Raw genomic sequence first — 26,432 nt, 5'->3', positions numbered from 1 at the left:
GCTGCTCCGCACTATTTTTTTCTGTATATGCGTTTGTTCTGGAACAGCCCTACTGAAAGGAACAGAGGAGTGGGACATGCCAAATGTATCTTTGGTGACTGAACAAATCCCTGCCTGATAACATGTTTCAGTTTGTTGTTCAACAGTGGAGTGCGTCTCTTGACATTTCAATGATCATAATTAGGCTTCAAAAGTTAATGTTGTGTCAGCGTGCAGAAGAGAAGTTGAATGTTGTGGAGTCAAATTTAAGACTTGGTATTTGTCATTGCTGTGTGCGTGGTACTTTGTCCGTGCCAGGACAAAGACATCTGTAACCTCTCCTCCAACAGGTATTCCCATCTAAGATCAATAATGGGTCTACTGTAGAGCACCTTGTCCATCCTTTCGGTGCAGGATATACAGGGCAGGTCCCCAGAGATGAGGAAACAGTACTGACCCCTTTCCAGACAGACTTCTCTTTAAAATACCATGTGAGCACCTTCATTTGATGACAGTTCCTTGAGATGCAGTGAGTCTGCTGACACAGTCTGGTTTACTTTGTCAAGTAAGCAAATTACTTCCTACCTCAGCAGAGTTTATTTTTGGTGTTTCTGATAAAGGACTTTTCTTTGTCTGTCAGGGAGAGCTGGTTTAGGGTTAGATGCACCACTGCTGGGATCACATTTTTGTCTTTTTCAGTAATACTGAAAAGTTTTGAGTCTGGGTCCTCAGCTAAAGTAAAAATAAAGTGTTTGAGACAGCTGAATCCAAAGACGGCAAATGTCTCTGTTGTTTATGTGTTCCAAATAGTAATAATAAAGACAGTTTTATTTATTGAGATAGAGGGAAGATGAAGTGATTTCTTTACAGATGAAAGTCATTCTCACTCTTGGGGGTCTGCAGAATAAATTCTTCAATCCTGTGTCTTTTTAATGAATTGACGTATAGTGTCTCAAGCCCTGCTTTAGCTACAAGTTGCAGAAAAATAACAAACAGCAGTGTCATGTAGCTAAAAGAAAGGATGAGCAGGGAAGCAGTCTTATGCTTGGCAAGTGTATAAAATGTAACGGTGAGGGGACTGAGAGCAAGCAAGCAAACAAACTCAGAGTGGTTGGTTGAGAATTTACTGTGAAGAAGTCAGAGGTTTTTTATGTCTTACCTATTTTTTTGGGGTTTCTTACAAAAAGAGGATTCAGAGTACGAAACCCCAAAGGAATGAAGCTGCTGCTGCTTGGATAGTTTTACAGATGCCCAAGTGTAAAAGTTGCAAACCTGGATGTTTATACATCTGCAGATTTTTGTCAAGTGGACTTCTTGCAGTGTCTCTAAAATTGTACATACAATTGCCTTCTACTTTACAGTCCCTTTAAATTAGTTTGTTTCTCAAATTGCATCCCAACCAGAAGGAAGTGCAGCAGGAGGGCCAGGAGACCTCCTTGGATGGATAAGGAGCTCCTGAGGAAAATTCAATTGAAAAAAGAGGCTTATAATAAGTGGAAGCAAGGACAGGTGGCATGGGAAGAGTACAGGGATGTTGTCCTAGAAGCTAGGGACCAAGTTAGGAAAGCTAAGGCTCAGTTAGAATTAAACTTAGCTAGAGGTATTAAAGATAACAGGAAGGGATTCTACAGGTACATAGCAAATAAAAAACAGACTAGGGAGAATGTAGGCCCCTCAGGAAGCTCTCAGGAGAACTGGCTACACAGGACTTGGAGAAGGCTGAGGTTCTGAATGACTTCTTTGCTTCGGTCTTCACTGCCAAAGGCTCTGACTGCACCACCCAAGTCTTGGAAGGCAGATGCAGGGACTGTGAGAATGAAGACCTTGCACCCACTGTAGGAGAGGAACTGGTTCGAGACCATCTTAAAAATCTGAATGTGCACAAGTCCATGGGTCCTGATGAGATCCATCCGTGCGTCCTGAAGGAGCTGGAGAATGAAGTTGCGAAGCCGCTGGCCATCATATTTGAGAAATCATGGCAGTCAGGTGAAGTTCCCAACAACTGGAAAAAGGGAAATATAACCCCCATTTTCAAGAAGGGGAAAATGGATGACCCAGGGAATTACAGAGCAGTCAGTCTCACCTCTGTGCCTGGCAAAATCTTGGAGCAGATTCTCCTGGAAGACATGCTAAGGCATGTGAAAATCAACAAGGTGCTTGGTGACAGCCAGCATGGCTTCACTAAGGGGAAATCCTGCCTGACCAATTTGGTGGCCTTCTGTGATGGGGCTAGGGAGCTGATGGACAGGGGTAGAGCAGTTGATGTCATCTACCTGGACTTGTGTAAAGCATTCGACACTGTCCCACACGACATCCTTGTCTCTAAATTGGAGCGACATCAATTTGATGGATGGACCACTCGGTGGATAAAGAACTGGCTGGGTGGCTGCACGCAAAGAGTTGTGGTCAATGGCTCAGTGTCCGGCTGGAGACCAGTAATGAGTGGTGTCCCTCAGGGATCGGTGTTGGGACCGGCCTTGTTTAACATCTTTGTCGCTGACATGGGCAGTGGGATTGAGTGCACCCTCAGCAAGTTTGCTGATGACACCAAGCTGTGTGGTTCGGTTGATACCCTGGAGGGAAGGAATGTCATCCAGAGGGACCTTGACACACTTGTGAGGTGGGCTGATGCCAACCTTATGAAGTTTAACCATGCCAAGTGCAAGGTCCTACACGTGGGTCGGAGCAATCCCGGGCACAGCTGCAGGTTGGGCAGAGAAGAGATTCAGAGCAGCCCTGAGGAGAAGGACTTGGGGGTGTTGGTTGATGAGAAAATGAACATGAAGGCAGTGTGCGCTTGCAGCCCAGAAAGTCAACCGTATCCTGGGCTGCATCAAAAGGAGCATGACCAGCAGGTCGAAGGAGGTGATCCTGCCCCTCTACTCTGCTCTTGTGAGACCTCACCTGGAGTATTGTGTGTAGTTCTGGTGTCCTCAACACAAAAAGGACATGGAACTGTTGGAAGAAGTCCAGAAGAGGGCCATGAGGATGATCAGGGGACTGGAGCACCTCCTGTATGAAGACAGGCTGAGAAAGTTGGGGCTGTTCAGCCTGGAGAAGAGAAGGCTGCGTGGGGACCTCATAGCAGCCTTACAGTATCTGAAGGGGGCCTATAGGGATGCTGGGGAGGGACTCTTCATTAGGGACTGTAGTGATAGGACAAGGGGTAACGGGTTAAAACTTAAGCGGGGGAAGTTTAGGTTGGATATAAGAAGGAAATTCTTTCCTGTTAGGGTGGTGAGGCACTGGAATAGGTTGCCCAGGGAGGTTGTGAATGCTCCATCCCTGGCAGTGTTCAAGGCCAGGTTGGACGAGGCCTTGGGTGATACGATTTAGCGTGATATGATTTAGCGTTGGGTGTCCCTGCCCACGGCAGGGGGTTGGAACTAGATGATCTTAAGGTCCTTTCCAACCCTAACGATTCTATTATTCTATGATTCTAAATTGGTGGTCCTATTTTTGCCTATGTTTTCATGTGGTCTTAATACATCCTGTAATATTTTCTTCCATATATATCTGCATCATTCTTATAGTACTGGCATTAGTTTGATGCCTTTGCTAGGAAAAAAAACTACTATTCTCCAAGACTTTTTCTTTCCTATGAAGGTTAATGATCATATAACATGTAATTCGCTGTACCAGTGGAACTGCTTCCTCATAGCCATTTCAGGGGCTATGCTAGTGGTGAACATGGCTCAGTGCGTAAGCCCTTGCTGTTCTCTGGTATTTAGTTATTTTTGACTGGCAGAAAGCTGGGTATAGGCAATTTGCTCTATACGTTATAGATACGAAATACTTGTCTTTCTAAAAGGTGATGTCTCTAAAGTTGTGAAAAATTATTTAAGTTAGAGTGCATAGTCAGGTAGTTAAAGGGAACTTTAGGAACTTGTAGGAGAGTTTAGAATTAACGTTGTCATGTGTTATTTAGTGTTTCTTAGTTTATGAATATTTAATCAATCTGCTCCAATATTTCCTTGTCATTTTCTTTTTCTACTTCTATTCTTATTGAAATACTTCTAGACTAAAAAGAAATATTTCTAAGGAGAAATATATGTTGAAATAGGTACTGTTAACAGATCAAAGTATTGCAGGTAACTAGCAGATTTGCATTGATATAGTTGTTTGAGATTAACATGCAAACAGCTAGAGGCATGTCTTATCCTCTTCAGACTTATAGTAAAAACATGATAGGTTATTTCTACATCGTTATGAAACAAGCAGAAACCAATTAAGTATTTTGCCATTCAGAAGGAGGATCATTGCATTCATTTGACTAAAAATCCAGGAAGAAAAAAACACTCTAGTTTTCAGTAGTTTCTGTTTGTTAGTGTTTATCTCAGGCACACTCAGAAGAAAAGTCCGATAAATAAAACTTCAGTTTTAATGTAAGTCTAAAGTGAATAATACAATCTGTGTTGGAATCAGTGATGATGAAAGATATTTAGGCATTGCTGTCTGTCTACCTGTTTAATATTTTCAACAGGTATGAAGATTAACTGTGTCATTTATAACTAATATTTCTTCCTTGAGTTAGATTGTCAAGGAAAACAAATTTTGTTTTCATGAGATGAAGATTGTCTTCATTGTAAGAAGAGTTGCAGTTTGAAGGAGCACCAGGGGCGTATTCAAGGGAAGAGGAAGAAGATCTCTTTGGGACCGGATGGGAGGCATTTGGCTGAGCCAGCTGGAGGGAAGGAGGTAGAGCAAATGTAGGCACATTCTGGGAGAGACATGGCCAGTCTCTGCTGGCTGAGATTTTAGCAGAAGATATACATGAAACCTGCTTTTCTGAAGGCAGGTTGAGAAGGCTGTGAATGGAGTGGGAAGCTGTAGAACAGCTTGCAAATTTGAACTATGAGGAGGCTGGAAACGTACAGTCTGCAGAAGTAGTACGTTAATTTTGTGGACCTAACTTGTTGAAATTAATCAAACAGCAAGTAGATAAAGATGGGGAGAAGTCAGTGTTTGAAAGTTGGGATTTATTTTCCTGTTGGATGCTTTCTGATGCCAGATAGACATCTGTGTTTAATATATGTGCGCTTGGCATTTGGAGTTTACCATGTTGTTTTGAATGCTGCCCTTACCCGTATCTACTTCACCTTGGGCCTTGACTCCAAGCTACCATGGTTGGAGCAGTGCCTGGAGACCATTCAGAAGCTCAAAGCCAGCCTGTGTCTGTTAGGCAGCACTTTGTTGGGAATGCCAGCAAAACTGCCTCCTAGCTGTTAGATGGATTTGTGGTGGAGCTCGACCTTCAGAGCATTAGAGATTTTCAAGGCCCAGGTGTTCAAGAGATGCTTCTCTCTGCTCTATACCTGCTGTCTGGAGAGGATGCTCAGGTGTCTGAGGTGCATCCCAATGGCACCCACTCCGCAGAGTGCAGTGAGTTCACCCTTTTTTGTGCTCCTCCACAAAGTTCTCCTAGATCAGACTGGGGGTCTGGTCAAGATTTGTAACTGTGATATGATTGAGCTGAGTAGATTAGTTCATGACTATTTTGATGGTTAAGTGACTGATGTAATTCTTTGTAGGAAGGCTTGGCATAGCCACTTTGTTGATCTGAGAAGCACAGAAATGCCAATCTGTAGAGTAGATAAAAAGCTTTAAAAATTGAAAGAAGAAAGCTTAGAAGCATTGTCAAGAATGTATCATAATGATATGCTCCACATCATGTTGCTAATCACTGTCTTTATGCCTTCAGTGGTTTAGTGCCTTGTGTTTTTAGTGCCTTGTGTTAAAGGTGGACTGCTGCTTCTTCCATGCCTCAGATTGGTCAGCGGTTAATGAGGTCGTGCCTGGTGCTGGAGGTCTTTCCAGGGCAGCTCTTTAAAGGAGGTGCCTGCTCTGAACTGTTTGAGAGGTGCATGAAAGTGTTGTAGATTGACTGTTTCAGACCATATTAGGAGATTTATCTTTTCACAAAGCTATGCTCATAAAATTACTGCAATAATGACTGGAATTTTTTAACATTTGAAGAAAAGAAGCACTTGTGTTTAAGGAATTCAAGATCTCATGGGAAGCAAAGGGCCGTCAAGGAAAACAGTGTAAATCTTTTTTTTCTTTTTAACAGAAACTTAGGGTGGGCTTCTTTAGAGCTGACAAGAGTGACTGTTCCCACTGAATGCAGGAAAAGCATATGGAAAGAGTCAGAAATTATTGGTGTCATCACTTCAGCATCGACTCTCAGCACAAGAATAGGGCCAGATTTTGCAGCATTTCCCTTCCTAGAATATATTATAAACAATTTATTGCTTTTAGGCTGGTTGGAAAAAAAGAACCCACTGTTGCTGCCTTAGCATTATACATTTGGCTCTGACATGGCATACCCTCTTGGGCCTCGAGCTCATCACAGTTGTGTATTTGAAGAGCTGCAGTCTTTCAGGTACTGCAGCTGCACCTCTGTAAATGGGGGCAACTCTTCTACTCTGTTGTCCTGAATTCTTTTGAATGAATGAGGCCTCTTGCTTCCTTTTCTCCGAAGGCACAAAGGATGTAACTAACCTGTGCTAGAAGGATCCAGTCCTCTCTCTGATTTTTGCTGCTTGGGAGCTGTAGAAGGATCATGCCATTCTGTGCCTGCCAAAACGAGGGGTTCATGTAACCATAATCCTCCTGGATAGTTGTCCGCATGTGAACACAGCCACAAATTCTATGTTTGCCACTTCTCTTTTTAGCAACAGAGGTTTTGTAGTTAATACTAGTGTTTGCTTGCAACAGCAGCTCAAATGAAGATTGTGATTTAAGTGTCACTTGGTTTGGGGCATAGCTGCTCCTTCTATAGTGACAGTTCCTATAAACTTGATGCTTCCTGGGTGCTTTTGTAAGTATAATCTGCTAAGAACAGTATTTTAGCTACTTACGTTAGTATTTTGGAGGGGGGAAAAGATGCTACTTGTAGCAGATGATCTTCAACTACCAAGAAATACAGTGCATTTTAGGCTTATTATTCAAAATGCATACATCTAAATACATTTAATACTGAGTGCTGAAAAAGGTTATTTATTTTTACACCACATAATCTGCAGCATCTACAGGGTAGGATTTGTACAAAATAGAAGTGAAGGTATTGCTTCCAGTTTTAGTCACGATGGAGTCTTTCAAGCGCAGGTAGCATCCAGCAGCCTGGGTGTTTTGCGCAAGGTGAAAGTTCTTGTTTTGTTTCTTTTGGTCAAAGGGGTTTAAATAAAGCAACTTTGATGTTAAACAGGACATTACCACTATAAAGCTAGAAAAAAAGCTGTGTGTCTCCTACTCCTCTTGGCCTTGGGCATAGGACAGGTTTCCCAGGTGGTTCAGAGTCATCTTTCCTTCCGTAGTATAGTCAGCGCACCGTCAGGCATTCGCTGTGCCATCAGCTGCACCTATGGAGATGATACAGCTGCCCTCTGTGGTGATTCAAACCCCTTCCAACTCTGCCAGCTGGAGGATTCATGTGAGTGGGGTCTATATTCCTGCTTTATACCGAACTCATATAGTTACTTGTTATGGATCCTACTGATACATGTTAGAGAGAACTGTCAGTCTCCTGTGTCAGTATTGCTGCAGGAACAAAAAGAGTCAACTGATTAGATCTTCACTCTTTATCTTTTTGACTATTTCTCCCAAGAGGAGGCAATCGAAAATCATTTCCATTAAATTGTAGACTTGAATGCTCAATGTTCTGCAGAATATCTCTGCATTGCCTCTAGCAGTTACTCGAAGTAAAATATTGTGGACAGAGCAGTTGCATCAGAGCAAATGTCTGACTTGGTGCACTTCTCTTTTCAGCCCCCTTTTAGATTTTCTTTTAAGTTGTCCTCAATAAGAGCAGCATTTGAGTGGCCATACGTTTGACAAAACACATAAATAATTACGACTGTTACTTGTATTCATTTTTGTAGTTCCAAAGCTATTTTAAAGAAACAGCTCAAAGGACTTCTTCCAGAATTAGTAAATTTTCACATAAGTCTGGAAATGTCTGTAATTTTGCTCAGATCTCCAGAAAAGTGCATTTAGTTCATTAGTTTCACGCTGAACTGTTAACGTTTTAGGTTGTTTTATTAGGAGAGAACAAAGAACTCCTGGCTTGTTGAAAATTTGTTACACAAAAATAAGGATGAAAAGGTTCCAAAAGAGCTGATGTTAAGCATTGCAAACTGGATGAAGTTGTGCAGATTGGAAAGATTTACAAGACATCTGGTAATTAGCTCCCCCTGCCCTGCGAAAGCTGCTGCTGCTTGCGGTGGAAGGGGAGCAGGAGGGAGGTGAAGCGTATTCCTGAGAAGCGAGATCTTTGTGTTCGCAGATTATCAGTGGGCTCTTGAAAAGTCTCCAGATACCTCTTTGGAAAACTACCTCCTACAAAAGATACGCCTGGCACCTCTCCCTCTGCAGGGTTGTCTCCCCTGCCGGCGCTTGCCTGCTGCAGTGGGGGAGGGTGAACAAGCTATCAAAGAGCTCATTATGGCTTTCCCCGCCTGAGCCAATCTGTCAGCCGGCCCGAAACCAGCTTTGCTGTGCTCCCCAAGAGACGGCGCGGCAGCTGGGAGTTGCTGGAGTGCGACCGGCTGGAGTCACCTCCCTCTGCCTGTCCCAGAGTGCCGGTGATGCTTGGGACTGCTGCTGGAGCGGGGCACCTGGTGAGTAACCTTTTCCAGGGAGGTGCAGCAGCAATCTCGGCTAACGGGCCCAGAGTTTGATTCTTTCCTTATTATTATCTTTATTGTTGTTACAGTTATTAATTATTGCTATTACTACTGCCACCATTATTTTCCAGTACTATTTGTTAAATTTCATTAAGGGAGATTTAAACAAGAAAACAAAACTCTCCATTTGGATTCATTTTGTAAGTTGTCTCTTGGGAGCATCCCTTTTTCTATAGAATAAAGTGTGGTGTGTGATTTCTGAAGTTCAGATTTATGAACCTGCAAGCATTCAATGGGAATTGTTGAGACCTGGTGCGTTGCTTACTTGAGTCTTGGGAGCCTTTGCTTCAGTACCCTGTTCTCTACCCATAGAATCACTTTCAGCAAGTCGTTGCCCCGTCACATTTAGTATTCTGTCTGTAAAACAGAATATTGATCTTATTTTAGACACCTGCGGTAAAAATGGCTACAATTACATATTTACTATATTTTTAACAAATACTTAATCGTTACCAAAATTACATACTTACTATGATTTTTGTCTTTTTACAAATATTTAATCATTTAAACATCTGTAATCAATCCCAGCAGGCTGACTGCTAGTAAAAATGTTTATCTGTTCAGCTCTGAATGTTAAGTACAATGAGCAGGCAGCCTGTCTTAAGTTAATTTTTCTAGCAGCGCCTTACTTTAAAATTAGGCATTTGCAGCAAAGGAAGAGCTTTATTGAGATTAGTTGTCAGAAAGAACATTATTTTTCCTAGATTGCAGATGTAAGCAAATGTGTGGTTAATAGTGTTCACTAAATTACAACTGACTGAGAATATGAAGGAAGTAGAATTATGTACCAGTATAGTGTATTAGGACATGTTGGAAGAGATTATACTTAATTTGTATATAACCCAATGAATTTTGCAGCAGTAGTCATTAAGCATATTCTTTCCGCTGATAATTCATGCTTATAGTCTCAAATAGAGTCATACAAGCCTGAGCCTTTTCTTCTTGAGATTACAGCTATTCTGTGTCCAGGTTGTAGCAATAGTACAAGTGGTGCTGCAACCTGATCTGTTGGAAAGAAGGATTTAGCGCCTGGGAAGAGGTCAGTGCTGTCCATGTGCTTTGCTTTGCCCAGGGGGTGAGTTGCTGTATCCTACTGCAGGCAGTAAACTATCAATTCCCTGGCAGCTGCCCTGAATCTGGGCTGTGGGGGAAAGATACGTTTCTTTTTAATCATAGTTCTGAACAGACAGATGTGTAAAAAGGTGGAATGAAGTTGCAGTGTATCTTGGTCCACTGGTACCCATGGTCCAAGCTCTATAGCAAAGCTCTGTGCAGGTCAAAGATTTGTTGGTTCAACCTGAGCAGTGGCAATCTTCTTAGAGGGCTACAAAGCCCTGCTGCCAAGGCTAACCCAGACAGCTTCTGCTCCATACACTACAGCTGCCTCTGTAAAGAATGTTCATTTGGAAAAGTTACTCCTTAAATTAACATTGTTAGAGGGAGCAGTAGTTGGGTTGGAGCTGGCTTTTCAATAAACAGATTTTACAGAGTGAGACTTGATTTGCTTGATGTTTATTGACTTTTTTTTTCCCCTGGAATGATTATTTTCACATCTTTCTTCAGTGTAGTATGCTTTTGTGGAGTCAAATGAACTCATATCAGACATTGATTTCTGTGTGTTTGTATGCATGATGTTTTTCCCATTCCTTTGAATTGCTCTGCTTTTGGAGCTAAAGCTGGTATTCACAGGGTTTTTAATGCTTTTAATACAGAAGTGACACTTATATCTACTCTCTACCGAATATTGCTTCAGCTGTCTCCAGTTCTGCATTATAGAAAACAGATGCCTATTTGCAACTGCTTTTGTTTTGAAACTCTCTGGATATTCATATTTGACTAGTGAAATGTATATTGTTGATGGTTTAGCACCAACCAAATCTGCCTTATGCTGCTCATCATGTTGAGTCACTCTACAGCTTACATACTAAATGGACAGAGGGGAATGGTGGGAAGACAGACGGCATCCTGCGCCTCTACTTTGATGAACAGGGTTCTTGATTTTTGGCTAACCAGATTCACACCCCGTCAGAACTGCTAACTTCTTTTAATTGAGATGACATGACGTAGCTAGGGACAAAAGCCACATAGTGACCCTGACCATGTTTGGAAAGGACTCAGACTTGAGAAGTCATCGTTATTGTGTAGAAGGTGGGGAAGGTCTTTGTGAATGAACAGACAAAGCTCAGTGTTATTTTGGGAAATGCAGCCCTTTGTTAGTTGCCGAGATTTCCATCAGAGTTTTATGGCTTCAAGTTAGGCATTCAGTGCAGGGAGCTGTGGCACAGCATTTCCGCCTGGAGAAGAGAAGGCTGCGTGGAGACCTCATAGCAGCCTTCTGGTATCTGAAGGGGGCCTACAAGGATGCTGGAGAGGGACTCTTCAGTATGGACTGTAGTGATAGGACAAGGGGTAATGGGTTAAAATTTAAACAGGGGAAGTTTAGATTGGATATAAGGAGGAAATTCTTTACTATAAGGGTGTTGAGCAACTGGAATGGGTTGCCCAGGGAAGCTGTGAATGCTCCATCCCTGGCGGTGTTCAGGGCCAGGTTGGACAGAGCCTTGGGTGACATGGTTTAGTGAGAGGTGTCCCTGCCCACGGCAGGGGGGTTGGAACTAGATGATCTTAAGGTCCTTTCCAACCCTAACTATTCTGTGATTCTATGATTAGGCTGTAAGTCTGATGTGGAAATGGAGGGAGGCAAGGGGGAGGAAGTGTTTAAAAGTAATCATGAAATTATGTTTGGAAGAAAGCCTATGCTAGAAGGTTTGGAAGTCTGAACCAAGAACTGACTTAGATCATGAAAATACAGACTTCTTGTGAGGGAAAATAGTGCTTGCTACAAGGCAAGATTCAGGAAGTTAGTATGAAATAACTTAAAGTTATGAAACTAATATGCATGTATTAAAGGTCATTAAATCCCTAAATAGGTGCTTCTTATTCAGAGTGTTAATGTGATTTAATGGCAACAGGCTGTCTGACTGAGTGGTTTTGTCTTTCCTCCATCTCTGTGTGGGCAAGCTGTAACTTTGTTGTTGAAGTTGAAAGCTGAATTTTTAGAGGTGGGAAGAAGTGGGGAGAGCGCCTTCTAGCTATATTGATGTGAAGTGCTGGAAAAGCCACATCCTGGACATGCCAGAAGAGAAGGTTCCTCTCTGGTAGCATGACACACGTTGGATGTACACCTTCTTGACAAGAATGCGGGTGAATATGCCCGCATTTCAGTGAAGGTGACTTCCCAGCAATTGTGTCTGTCTTGGTCCTTCATGAGGTACCTGAATAAATCATGTTCACTACGTTGCACTTTCTCCTTTTATGATATTACAGAAAAGTTTTTCCACAACATTAACACCATTCACAAGTTTAGTCATGGAGTCTGCCTTTAGGCTTGGATTGTCAGACTGTGGTCATTCTCTAATTCACTAATGTTCTTTCTGTCTCAAAAAGCACTGTTTATAGTGGAGCTCATTTCAGGTTTTGGCTGAAGATACATTCTTTCAAAATCTAATCCACAGAACAGTGGAAGGTGGTTTTTTTTAGTACATTAGTCTGTATTTGAAATTGGCTAATGTGTAGGCATTTGGGGTAGATAGATTGAAAGCCGGGGATTTCATTTGAACAGCTCTAGTTGACTGGTAGGCATAGTCTGTTGAAAATTGCCCAGTTGACATTAAAAATGTCATTGAAAACATCAGTAGGAAATCCTAAACTGGATGTCTCAGTGTCACTTAGCTTTTTGCATGAAGATTTTGCGGTGAATGGTGGTGGTGACTGATGTCTAAAATACATGGATGACACAGAACTGTTGAATGAGCTCCTGATAGTGTCCTCTCAGTCCAGTGGGTAAGGTGACAGCCTGGGGTCTGGGAGATTTACATTGCAGTCATACTCCACAGCACATGTTTTCTGCATGACATTAATCTAACGATTTTGTGTCTGACTGCTTCCATTTTGTGCATTTGTGGGCAGACGCCTTAAACTAAGGCCGCGTGATTTCTCAGGTACTGTGTGATTCTTTCAGGATGGATTGCTAGCATCAGTATGGAGGCTATAACATACATAAGAATAAAATATGCATGCATCCCAAATGAGGTTTGTTTGTGTTAGGGAATCGCGAAGGACCCTCTCTCATGAAAGAAGAGCCAATTTGCCATGTTTCATAAATACAGGCTCATCAGTAGTTATGATTGGAAGGAAAATGTGAACTGTATACGTGGCGGATAAATTTCATTGACAAAGTAATTTGGCCTTAGTACAAATTGAGTGTTATACCAACAGCAAGAAAATAGCACACGTTTTGCCACTAGTACTACTGGTGTTTCAACACTGATGACAGGGAGCTAGCCTTTTATTTTATGCTAAATTACGGATTTGTTATTGTGAACACATGGTCAAGTAGCAGGAAACATTTCCCTTTAATGCCTGTCCTGGTCTCTGTTTTAATAGGAAGCGTGGATAATTTCTCTAGCATAGGCATGTGAGAGGGACTTCTATGCATATGCCAAGATATTTAAAATGAACCAGATGTTCAGCACAAACTTTCTTCATGCCTGCGAGTACTGTGATTTCTCCATTTTCAAATATAACTCATGTTTGGTAACATCTTATGTATTGCTTGAGTAGCTTATAGCTCCTCTCTCAAGAGCATAGATAGAAACAATCTGATGTGTTTTGTTACCTGGATTAAAGTCAGTATTTCTGCTGTAATTTAACAAACTACATTCTGGGGTTGGTTATTTTTCAAAATAAAAATTACAGGAATTCTGCCTCCATAATCGCCTATGCTTGTTCTGGAAGATAAAGGGAACCTGAGTAGGCTTTTAACAGCAGCAAGAAAGGTCCTAGGAACTAGCAGAAGTACAAAGAGGAAAGGTAAAGTTCAGCTATTGCAGCAATGAAGTAATTTAACAGGGGTTTTGGCAGTGGAAAAGCTATCAGGTCTCTAAAATACGTTACTTGGGTTATCTACATTTTACAGCTTTGATGGCATTATCAAATGATTTGTTACTCAGCTTCCTTTAGTAACAACAGTGTATATTCTTCTACTAATGGCAAGATTAGCACTGGAGGTTTTAATTGTCTAAAACGCTGCAGTGTGGTGTCTTGCCCTGTAGTTTGATTAATAGCAGATCTGCCCTCAGTTAGACTCCCCTAATGGTACAATTTGATTTGAACCGAATACGGCCACATGATTGCATTCCTAAGCTGGACCATGCAACCTTGAGTTTGTGCCCTCTTTACGCTGGCTGCAGGAGGGCAAATGATACCTGATTAGGCGTAAAGCCTGGTGTTACAGAGCTAATCCACTGACATTTTTGGAATGTGTACAGTTTGGCCGAGTTTATGTTGGATCAGCACTTTGCTTTGAGTAGCCATGCTGCTTTTGATCTGGTAGGAGGAGCTCTCAAGTTGGATTTACTGTTGCATCAAACCGTGGCCTCAGGCACAAGTTCTGTACTCTTTTACAACCAGCTGAATTAGCAGGGGATCCAGGAGTTAAAAAAGGGGGGGGGGGGGATTTATGCAGTAATTTCTAGCTTTCAGTCTTAAGGGCATGATAGACTTTAAGGAAGTGACAGAAGCAAAGGTTTGTACAGTGAATGAGGCTCCGTGCATCCTCAGTTACACAGAGCCTCAGTGGATCTGCTAGAAGCAGCAAATAACCTTTTTCAGCAAACAGATGTAGCAAGTAGTTCAGTGGCAGGTAAAATAAGCACAGTTGTCACTATGTAAAGAGCCCAATAGACTGAAACCTTTTCTTTGTCAGATTTGCACATAACCTGGAAAATATTAATAATATTAAACTTAATAGAAATTAATATAGTTTACATTTACTATTAAATGTAAATATTAATAATAGTGAGTACCTTACCAAAAAGTGTTTTGAACATGGATTTGATATATTGCTGTAGACAACCCGCATGTATACAACTGTAGAAAAATGCTGTAATCCAAAAATTAGGGCTTGAAGCTCTTGCCAGTGAAATCAGTATGCTTTCTGTGTGTAGGGGATGAAGTGCCCAGATTCTGTAAGTAGAGGTGCACCTCTGAAAATAGGAATGCTGAGAATAATGCTGAGTGCCTTTCTTACAGCAGGATTCGCAAAACTCTGTTTCTGAAGCTGTCTTGTGGATATTGCAAAATCTATCACTATGTAGCTTTATGAAATGGATTTTTCAAGCACAGGGTTGTGGAACATACTTAAAGGCATTGATTCTTCCTTTCCTGAGTACTTTCAGTTGAATTAAGAAAAATTAAACCAGATCTTTTACTCCTGTCTTAAAGCCCTTGACTTCACTTACATTGCTGTAAAAATTGTAAGTCATTGTGGTTGAGCAGTCTGTGAATTGCTTCAGAAGTTTTACTTTTGCTGAGTCTCATCTGAGATGGAAGTTTGGGGAAGATGGAGGGGGCTCTTCCCTTGCCTCTCACACCAGGTTCCCATTTGCTTTGCTAGCTGCTGCCTTTGGGATACCTGCCTGGCTATCGGACCTAAGGGTGGAGCCTTTGAAAGGAAAATGTAGGATGATATTCCACCTCTTAATCATGTGATGGGTGTCTTGGGTTGTAGGCCAGTACCTTTAGTTTTATGGTACCAATGACATTTCTTATAAGGCTGTTTTAGAGCCTGACAGACTTCACTGCTGGGAAGCTTCCTAAAACACATATTACTTTCTCCTTTTCCCCTAGTTTCATCCTATTACAGACCCAAATTGTTTCTCATAATAAAGCATAACGCAGAGTTAACATGAAATCTAGCTAAATTACTCTTTTTTCCCACCCTTTTTCTTCTTAATTATCACAGTCTCAGTACCATGAAGTTGCATTCTGTCGTGAAATTTAGAGCCCCCATGTTTCAGAGGATTGCTGTTGACAGGAGAAGCGAATTTAGCAAGAACAGAAAGCAGCATGCTACTAGCATCATGTAGATTGGAAATTTCTTGTCCTAGTTTCTCATCCTGCAGCTAGCTCCATATGGGCAGCTGTAATGAATTTTGATTTAGTGAATTGTAACAAATGCTGAATTCTGATTTCTGTAACCACTGTGTCAGGGGTCTAACAGGCTTCTTGTTGGTGTAAATGCTGCTGTATCCATGTGAATGCTCACAACAGTATTCTGGAGAAGCTGTTGTACATCTTCATGAAACCTGACAGCCAGGGTTCAGCAGTTAGGTTTAAAGGCTCTGACGTGAGCCCATGAGCCCCTAGAGTTTAACCTCACATCTTGCCAAATTCACCATCTGAAGGTACACTTGTAAATTAAATCTGTTCAGTGGACTAGCTTGGATAGAGCATGTTTATAAATCCTTTGTCTTATCTAGATCAGGTATATATATCCCTCAGTGAAGTGGCATAATGAATATTTACTTAGGAAGCAGATATAGCCAGTTAATTTTATAGAATTTATTGTAAGAAAATCAGTCCAGCTTTTGCGCATGAAGTAAACCCCCCTTAATTTTGCAAAGAGTATTTTGTAATTTCAATTAATTTGCTTTGTTATTTTGTGTGAGATTTTTTTAGCCCATATTTAAAAAAATTAGTTAAGTGGCTCTTGTATTGAGAACATACTGTTGGTGCCTTTACTGAATTTGTGATGCTCTGTAAGCTAATTCAGGAGGGCAGCAGGTTGGTAGCAATGAACTGCACATACATGCTGTGTAGCCAAAACACTGCAGCAGTTGTCAGATCCATTGCTCCATCAAGATCTTGTATTTTAAAGGACACAATGGAGGAGGAATTTTTTTGTCCATATGGATTCCATGGGGGAGGTCAGAAGGAGCTGGATTTTTCAGTGATGAAGAAGGGGAAGAAAACCATGGCAGTTCCTCATGGCAGCACTCTGCATGGGGTATTCTGTCCCGTGTAGGAGGCAGCAAGATTCCTTGGTTGTCAGTCACCATAATTCTCGGGGTTTAAGGTGAGATGCTTGAAGGCTGTGCTTGCTGTGGGAGAGTGAGTCTTTTGAGTAGCAGGAAAACTTCTGGGACTAAAGAGCTCAAGTACAACCCCTAGAATCACCTCCTGTGCCAGCCTCTTTAGTGCCTAACAGAAAGAGGAGAGTATTTCTTCCAGGTGTATCAATGAAATGGAAAATTGTTGACAGGGTTAAGCTTCCTTATTCCCAGTTTTCAGCCCGGGTTTTTTGCTGTCCTTTGTGGGCACGGAGAAGTTAGATTTACACCAGAGAGTGGTGGTTCCCTCCTTGTGGCTTTCTGCAGCATCAAGACAGCGCTCTTCAGTGACAGAGACTCCAGCACTCGCTTGCAGCTCAGTACACAGCCGAGGTGTTGCCTGAGGCAGGACTGCACTTCCTGCTCTTCCTGCAGGCATCCAAGTGGGTGAAACCCCAATGCACTGTCCTTGTGGAAGTCATTGCAGAGGCCGAGACTGCTGTGAGTAGGTCTTGTGTGTTCTGCTGAGCCTTAGAAAGTGTGGGTTTGTTCGCTTCAAAAGAAGATTACCTTGGTATGTATACGAAAGACATAGTAGGGTATGGCTGACTGAGGATGATCCCCAGGGAATACACAGGTGGTAGAAGCCCAGTGTGATGTCTTGTCTCTGCTGTTTAATCTCGTGTCTCCTCACACGAATAACATAGTAATTGTGGGGATTTTCAGGTTGCTAATGAAGCAGAGGTATCTTTTACAGCACTGGAAGTGAGACAGCACTTCAGCTGTTAAATAGGAATTTCACAAACCTCAATCAGTTATAACCCAATTGTTAGATTTAACAATTTTCTCCTGTGAGTGGCTGTTGTTACAGTTTTGTGTTACTTTTGACATTGCAGCAATCTCTTCTCAGCAGCAGAACAGGCTTGAACACAGCGTTTTGTTCCTCTTACAAGGTTAGGAATTCCCCTTCTCACATTATACCTGGATCCTTTTGTATATTCCTAGCGGTGGCATAGAAGGGGATAGCAGATAGTAGTAAGTGGAGAATTACTGCACTTAGCTTCTGGCAACTAGCTGATAGATGCCTTTGCGCTGACTTGGTGAGTGATTACCAGATAGTTTGGCACCAGGCTGATACCATACTTAATTGTGACTGATTCACTGGGCTGAAATATGTCACTAATTTAATTCAGCTATTTCATTAATCTGATTGAATTGCATCCAGCTGTTAGAGGTGTATGAAAGAAAGGCACCTGACACACGAGGCAAGAGCAGTAACCTCTGCATTAAATTATAAAACAGTCATTAGGACATCTAATGCTGAAATTGAATTGCTCCATAGAAATTTGGTTTCCAAGCGCAATAGTAATTAGCTGTAAGCTTGATGAATGTCAAGAATTAATTAAAACATTTCAGTGGCCTGTGTGGATTTTAAATATTGTCATTATTGCCCCAATATTTTCAGTTCTTACACTAATTGCTTTCTAGAGAGCATGAATAGAATTATCTTCTGGAGTGACTGAGGGTACAAATGGTTCATTACATCATCGAAAATGGACCTCCTTGCCTCTGGATTTCCCTTTTTTTCCCTAAAATTTATCTACTGTTTTTCTTTCACTTTTGTGCATGCATTACAAATAGAATGATAAGATCAGTGATTTTAGACCCAGACTTTAACTTGACAGCACTTGTAGTTTTTGTTTCCTACCTGTACCCTGGAGGCCAGCAAGCCGTTGTTACCTACTTTCTTTTTGGCAACAGGAAAATAGCTCCAGCTCCATCAAATAATTTTTTTTTGTTTTAATTAAATAGGATGTGAGCCAAAATCTGTGATTGTTTGGTCCTGTTAATGAAAGGCCTCCATCAGTTTAAACATTGCATACATGAAACATCCACAAGATAAAAAACATGCTGGAAAATTACAAATTGAAATGGAATTCATAATCAAAGTCAGCTTTTGGTTGTTTCTTGAATATGATCTTAATGTAAAAATAGTTAAATTTTCGGTGTGGGAATTGCAGATGCAGAGTGCAGACTGCTCATATTCCTTGTCTCTGATGAGTGTCTCCACATGTTTGGCTACATAGTAAAGATGAGTGTCCAACATGCCGTGTTACAGACTGCAGACATATGTATGACAAATACATGAGGTGACACAACAAGGGAAGAGCTTTAAGACTTGGAGGGCTCGTAAGGAGTCTCCTCGGTGTGTCGAGCAGTGCCAGAAACCACAGACTCCCAGGCTACAGCTTGATGTCGTGCCTTGCTGCTTGCTTCATGTGCGATCACATATGACAGTCCTCTGTGCCTCTTCCTGGGGACTGCAGAGGGATAAGGAGGGGGACGTTTCACCATGTGTCTGTAAGATGTAGGTGGTGTCTGAGAGGCTGCCGAGGTGGGGAGAATTGAATGGATCTTTTACAGTGCCGCGTTGTTGGCTTGTCATCTGCATAGATGTGACAAATCCACGGTGCCTGCCTGAGCTCAGCAGAGGTGTTTTCTACAGCAGTCAGTTTGGATCTCAGTGGATCAGATTCAGGACCTTTTGTGGAAGGTTGGGTTAGTGTTTGCTGACAGAAGTAAGATTGTGCTTGGGTTGCTTTTTCCTGAGGAGGTTAGATGGTTACTGTGTGATAATAGGATTAAGTGTGATGGCTCAGAAGTCGAGAAAATGCTTGTTAATTATCCCTTCTTTCAAAGCTTTAATAATCAATTATGCAATAACCTTTCCCCTAATGAGAAATGCATTCAGTATGGTACTTCTTAAAATAAACTGTTTTGGGCTAGTATGCTTAATGCTGATTGCCTGGAGGCATAACACAAATATATCCTGAATAAAACGGTTATTTAGATTTGACAGTGCTCAGTTCCAGGTTACTGCCTCTCCCATCCCCACTTTTCCTGCCCAGGGGTATAACATTTCACTGTAGCCTGTGAAACAAGTGGCAATAAATGTGTGTCAATATGTCAATATTCTTTTTATGAAGGTATGGTCTGTTTAATGCCTGGAGAAGTTGCATGTGGTCAAGATATACAATTCCTTTTGTGTATGGATATGATGTCATTGGAAGAGCGTGATGTAGAAGCTCAGAGCAATGACATACTTGAGAAAGCAGACCTGGGGGTTTGTTTCAGGTAATGACAGTCAGTAGTTCATGGTCGATCTGTTTCAGTGTTGCATCTCCAAAGGGGCAGCGAAGCACCCAGCTTTCGTGCCTGTTTAAAACATTGAGCCCACTGAAATTGGTGGGAAATTAGGCAGATGTTAAGCATAGGCAAGTGGCTTGTATTAAACAAAATAAAGGTAGAAGGAAATCCATAAAATGCCTCTCTCGACAGTACATCCGACTCTTTGTTTCTCCCTGTTATTTTATGCAGTGCCGGTCCTAAAGGAGACAACATTTATGAATGGAGATCTACTATTCTTGGACCTCCAGGTTCTGTATATGAAGGAGGTGTTTTTTTCCTGGATATCACATTTTCATCTGACTATCCATTCAAGCCACCAAAGGTAAGGGTAAGGTTTTTATTGTATCATATTTTCACTTGTGAGAAGAATGTAACATGCAGTGAGTGAGTACTCATTGCCTTGTGAATATCAAATTTGTTTATGGTTTTTTGAAAACCTCAAGGTTCAAAATCTTTGCTTGTAGTTTCAGAAAAATCCTTTCTATTTTATTTCCCGATTACCACAGTCAATACTGATTTCCAAGCTTTACCAGGTTATAAATGAGATGATAATTCTGGTCAAGAGTTAAGATTCAAGGAATTTTAATAGAAGACTGTGCAACACCTTCTTATGTTTCCTTCCTCTCATTCCAGCTACTAAAATACATGTATAGTGAGCTTTTTCTGTTATGAACAAGATTCTATATTATATATTCTCACTAAAAATACATATTATTATTTTTAACAAAATAACAGAAAGCTAAAATAAGTTTAGATAGACAACTGGAGTGTTGTATTGTGACTTCAAATTGGGTAAATTACTCTGATGATTTCCATTATTGTAAACTGTCAATCTGTTTACTACAGGTAAGAGCAGCAACCTTGTTTGATAGTGTTTTTTGAGCAAAAACTCTTTTTATTAAATTAAACTAGTCTTGATTTAAACTAAAATTTAATTTCCTTGCTCAAAAATAGTTTGGACGCTTAAGAAATTATAATTTACTAATGGATATCAAAGAAGTTAAAGGTTATTCCCTTCAACCCTTCCTTAATGTCAAAGTATAACTTGTCACGAAGTCACCAGAAAGGACACTGCTGACATTAGCACAGGCTAAATACATCCTACCACACATTTCTGCAACTTATGGCTCTTGTGGCTACAATGCTGTTGTTACAAATCAAATACCGCTTCTCATTCCCAGAAGGATTACAGCCTAAAGAGTAATATATTTTCTGTGTATTTCACAGTTCTCTAAAATCCACAAAATTTAATATTCCCTGACTTAATATTGTTATAATGAAGTGATGCAGAATTTTAGACAAATTCCTTATGAAAATCTCATAGATAGGGGTTTCCTTAGAGCATGATCATTTTTTTAATTTTCAGAAAACATCATGGATTTTTCCCCTCCTGCATCAGTATGAAAAGGAGAATATTCCTCATCTTGCTCGTTATGTAATTAAAGCTATTAAATATTTCTAACTTATTATTTGTGCAGAATAACGCTTACATGCTGTACTGATACTAGTCTGAAATAATTTAAAAACAAAGGTGATGGTAGTGTGAGGGCACTGTTTTGGTGGTATATTTTGTCCTGCCTCATGAAGGGTGAGGCAAAGATTTCATTGCTAATTTGAACAAGAATAACACAAAATTCCAATTTTAAATATTAATTTTCATGGTCTATATTTAGGCTTTTGAAAGCAAGGAAAAGAACAACTAATGCTGCAGGTGCAGCCATCTTCTGTCTAATTCCTCACTTTGAGAAACCACAGTAAAGTTACACGTGTGATTAGATTGGTTTTGACATGCAGCATGTTCATTAAATTGTGCACAGTACTACAGAGTAGGTCCTAATTTTTGTGGATACCAGACAAAAGGTCTGTGTGAAAGCAGTTTATGCACCAAAGATCTCCATGGTAGGTAGCCATGACTACAGTAAATACTCTTATGTTAAATAATTGTATTTTAGAAAGCCAGAGAAGAGCTGCCTCCGTGGAAGCTCTGATGAACTGAGAACACCCCAGGCACTGCTGCGGCTCAGAGACAAGGGGCAGCATCGCTGGGCAGCACCGACTTGACTCTCTTTCTGTTTCTTATACTGTGATTCTAGGTTACTTTCCGTACCAGAATCTATCACTGCAACATCAACAGTCAGGGAGTCATCTGTCTGGATATCCTGAAAGACAACTGGAGCCCTGCTTTGACTATTTCAAAGGTTCTGCTGTCTATTTGTTCTCTTCTGACAGACTGCAACCCAGGTAAGGAGCTGATACTTCATTGAGCATCCACTCTTAGTCATTTGACTTAGTTGCGGTGGCACGTAATTTGTATATTTGATTGTACACAGATTAAATAAAAAGTAACATTTTAGAAATTGGGGATGCAACCCTCCTGCTCAGATGTGGTCTGACATTTCATGGCACCTTTCACTCCTGTGATGCAACACAAAGTAAATAACATTAAGCTCCTTTTTTCCCAAGTTATGGTGCAGAAAATAAGCTGATGTCACAGAAGTTTTGTATAGTAGCAGCTCCAGCGAGTGGTCCGTCCAGGAAAGGATCAAAGTTCTCTTGAGTTAGAAACTCAGAAATCCTGCAGGTTGGAAGGGGTAGCAGGAAGTCCCTTCTTTAAGATGGAAAGTGAAATGTTTAATCTTACAAATGTGAGGGGGACGATGTTCAGAGAGAGTTCCTTGTTCCTTTTGGGAGGGGAGAAACTCCTGGAAGCAGTACCATTTCTCAGCAGCTGTGTGACCAGTGTCATTGTCAATGAATGCTAATTGCCTGCCATCAGGGCAGGAACTGAGCAATGGTGCTAGGATGGCAGCTCATATACAGAACACTGGCAACGATCAGGGAGAGATGAATTAGCCTCTGTGATACAAACAAAAGTTTGAAAACTCTTGAAGCAGACAGGATCTCCTCGGTGTGTCCCCTACAGTTCAAATACCCTGATGTACACCAGTCTTATGACCCAAATGTGCGAGGCTGTGCTCACTGAATGTCCCCTGCACTCAGCAGCCCTTCCTGAGGGTTGAAAGCAGGGCCCCTGGCTGGAGCAGGATGCATTCATATGCAAATAACCACAACAGATACTCCTGTTTTCTTTTCCTGTTCATTGTGCCTTGTGTGCTTTCTCTTGTATGATAAGAGCCCCCCTGAATCTCACAGCATTTTTTGGCCTAACAAAGACTGTATTATGAAATAGATTCTGTATTTTAAATCATGTGTTCAGTTTTGTGTTCTCCTGCCTTTTGCAGCTGACCCTCTGGTTGGAAGCATAGCCACTCAGTACCTGACGAACAGAGCAGAACATGACAGGATAGCCAGACAGTGGACCAAGAGATATGCAACATAAATGATAAACTACTTGTGCAGTGTGAAGGTGCAGAAGGCAACTTTGCAGTGTGCAACAAATCTTTATAGCCTTTACAATACGGACTTCTGTGTATATGTTATACTGATTCTACTCTGCTTTATCCTTTTGAAGACTGGGATACTGCCCTCAAAAAAGGTAAATGCTATTAAGAGTAGAAATTTGTAGCTGTAGATTAGTTATGTTTAAAATGCCTACTTGCAAGTCTTGCTTCTTTGGGATATCAAAATGTATTTTGTGATGTACTAAGGATACTGTTCCTGAAGTCAACCAAATATTATAGTGCATTTTAGCCTAATTCATTATCTGTATGAAGTTATTAAAGGTAGCTGTAGATTACTAGGAATTATGTCATTTGTATTAAACCCAGATCTATTTCCAATATGTGGTACATGCTGTTGTGAAAACTGTTTTAACTTTTACCTTTGTCAGTTTGTAATGAAAGGATTTCCTTTTTCCCTTTGTAGCTCAGAGAGCACCCAGTGTATCATCTCAAACACAATAAACATGTTCCCCAAGGAGTAGTTTCTTTGTTTTCCTATTTTAAATTAATATTTGAATAAATTTAATTATAGTAACAAGGCAGGGCCAATGTATCACAGATCCCTGTGGATAATCTTTAAATTAATATACATAAGCAAAGGCTTGCTATTAAATGTTTGATGCACACCTGTGGATTGTTTTAAGTTTTCCCTGCTTTGTTTTTTTTTAACAGAACAAATGTCCTTTCTACAGTTTCCTTAAATTTAACACTGTTGGGCTCTTTCTGAAGTTGGAATGAGAGCATTGCATATGCTTACTCCAGAAGCCCATGTAGCTGGTTGCTTCAGGGCCAGTCCTGCTGTCCTAACAGACTGCCTAAATCTTGCTACCATTTTTCTTTTGCAGGACAAGGGCCAAGTTAGAGATAGTCTCGGTGCTTTTGTTTTTGAGTAAAGCAAGTCGGACTTGCTGGTCTAGAGAACTGCAGTTACCCATTGAAAGTGGTCTTCCAAAGCATGATTGAACACTCTTATCATCTGTCCAGAAAAGAGAGGAGTAGAATAAATGTAGTCAGGTTTTTATGACAGCTGTGGGGGAAATGAACCTTTGTCAGTGAAAATGTAATCTGTAAAACTTTTAGACTATGTTTTCCCCCCTTCGCCTTCTGGCTTGGAAGTTTTGTAACATCTGTAAGTAACAAAGATACAGATTTATAGTACATACAGTTTAAGAAGTAGAGTCACTAATAGTTTTATAATTTAAGCTTTTATAGGTTGCCAGTCACAATATTGATTATAAAAAAAAAGAGACTTGATCCCTTTAAATGATTTTTAAAATTACATTTCATTTTAAACTTTACAGTCTCCCTTACTGCCTGGTGTTTTTGGAGATAATGTAGCACTTCCATCAGTAAGATGCTCTGCTCATTTAAACCGAATGTTAATTTTAAATACTAAAGCAATAGAAAAAGCATTAAAGATTTAGATCTAAAGTTAGCCATCACTATACAGGTCCCAGGTTTTTGTATCACATAAGCTTTGACCATAAATTGTCCACCCTACTTTAAATATTTCTACAGATTCCTGAAGGTGGCTTGAAGAACTGTGTATCCCAAATATCTCAACCTAGAAGCCAGTCTCTTTTGGTAGCTACAAGATAGCTTTAGAGTTCAGGTTATAAAGTGCAAAAGGGAATGAGAAACAGGGGATCTGGCAGGTGGATATGCCTAAATCAGGTAACAGACTAATGCCAGGAGATGAAGTGCTGGAAATCACTGCTGAAGGTGACCAGAGTTTCTCATTATGTCATTGGACGTGTGAGAAATAGCACAGATTGGCAAAGAAACAAGGGGCTATCACATCCAGGCTGGACACCTAACGTCTGCTCGCTGCTGACCATGAGCACACCCATGGGTGACCCAGTGCTCGTACACCACTCCAGTGACTTTCCAGTGAAGAGCAAACTGTATATCACACACTGACTGTGTTGCTCACAGAATTTACAGGTATTTATATCATAAAATATTATGGTATACAAATACAGGTTTTAATCCTAATTTTAATGTATTTTGGTTTTGTATTGTACCTACATCTTCAGATACCTAGGTGTACAAGTGGGATGCCTTGTTAGTGTTGCCCCATCTTGCCTTCCTTGCAATTGGATCCTTTACACTGAATTCCCATCATTTTTATTTTTTTTTTTCTGTTGGTTTGTCATGATTCTGTTCTTTTTTAATGTAGTTTTTTTGTGTGTAAATTTTATATTTACTGAAGTAAAGGTTGGTTTTGTGTAAACATTTAAACTTTAAAGAAAGAAAAGAAGCTAATTTTGTTTCTCAAGTTCTCTCTGCTAAACCATGCAGTAGAAAGAAATTTGTATTGTTAAATAAATCAATTAGTTGTTAAATGAGAATGCGTGTCTGTTTTCGTGGGGAGGGCAGAAATCCCTGCTGGATATATATCCAAAATACCAGTTGCAAAGAGCATCTGGTGTTTTCAAACTATTTCCTTCCTGGCTGTGCTGGGGTGAATACTGGATGCTGTTCTATTTTACAGTTTTAATTTTCAGTTCCATCTTCTTGTCGCCAATCGCTGAGCTGTCTATTTGGGGAAAAAAATGAAATGGCACTTTTGTGAAAAGAACAGCTAAAGTTATTGCACATCCTCTCTTCCTCTCCCTTTTGGATTGGCTTTTGTTGTTCTCTTGTCTCTGGGATTTGAGTGTGGAAGACTCAGCTGGGTGGGAGCTGGGTGCCCAAAGTGGTGTCTGTGATCTGCTGGCACAAGGAGCACTCGCGTGGGAACCAGCTCTCCCAGCCTTTGAGCTGTGACATTGCTGAGGAACAGGGAGTGATGGTCTTGCTTACAGATCTGTGTTGACTAGAGATTGTTTGTAGCCAGGAAGGGAAGAGTCCTATAGGGCTAGAAGGCAAGACTGCAGAGTAGTCTTGAGCCATGTGCCAGGCTTGCTCAGCCTCATAGGGAGAGCAAGAACTGAACCAGGTCTGGTTCATGCTCTGCTTCCTCCCTATCTCTTGACGGAAAAGGAAACTGCCATGCTTAGCTGCACACCAGCTCCTGCTCCACCAGCTTATTTGTGGCCATGGGTACTGCAGAAAGTGAGACCCAAGCTTCTCCCTTTCTTCACCTTCATGTGTGGGAACCAGATTTGTGGTTTCACAGCAGTGTACCCACTTGCCTGCACCATGACAAGAGCAGGGCTTGGGCCAAGGGGCTTCAAGCCGGCTGGGTGCAGCACAAAGCCCACCACACAGCCAAGCTGCCCTTTTGCCACTGGTGCCACAGCTTCCCCGTGGCCCTGCTCGGGTCACCACAGGGCTGTGCGGAG

General features: G+C 41.1%; 1 protein-coding gene across 1 annotated transcript in view; it reads left to right on the top strand.

Annotated features, from left to right (window-relative positions):
- The window catches only part of UBE2E3 (ubiquitin conjugating enzyme E2 E3), a 58,677-nt gene extending 33,187 nt beyond the window's left edge, over window positions 1-25,490 (top strand). The window contains exons 4-6 of the mRNA XM_062640728.1: window positions 19,934-20,066; window positions 21,838-21,985; window positions 22,987-25,490. Coding sequence (XP_062496712.1) covers window positions 19,934-20,066; window positions 21,838-21,985; window positions 22,987-23,084 — 379 coding nt within the window. The 3' untranslated portion in view covers window positions 23,085-25,490. The remainder of the gene's footprint in view (window positions 1-19,933; window positions 20,067-21,837; window positions 21,986-22,986) is intronic.
- Window positions 25,491-26,432: the final 942 nt, after the last annotated feature.

Source organism: Pezoporus occidentalis, unplaced genomic scaffold (assembly GCF_034315485.1).
Source record: "Pezoporus occidentalis ecotype Australia unplaced genomic scaffold, CSIRO_AGI_Poc_V1 ctg66, whole genome shotgun sequence".
Lineage (NCBI taxonomy): Eukaryota > Metazoa > Chordata > Aves > Psittaciformes > Psittacidae > Pezoporus > Pezoporus occidentalis.
This window is presented reverse-complemented; position numbering and strand designations above follow the sequence as displayed.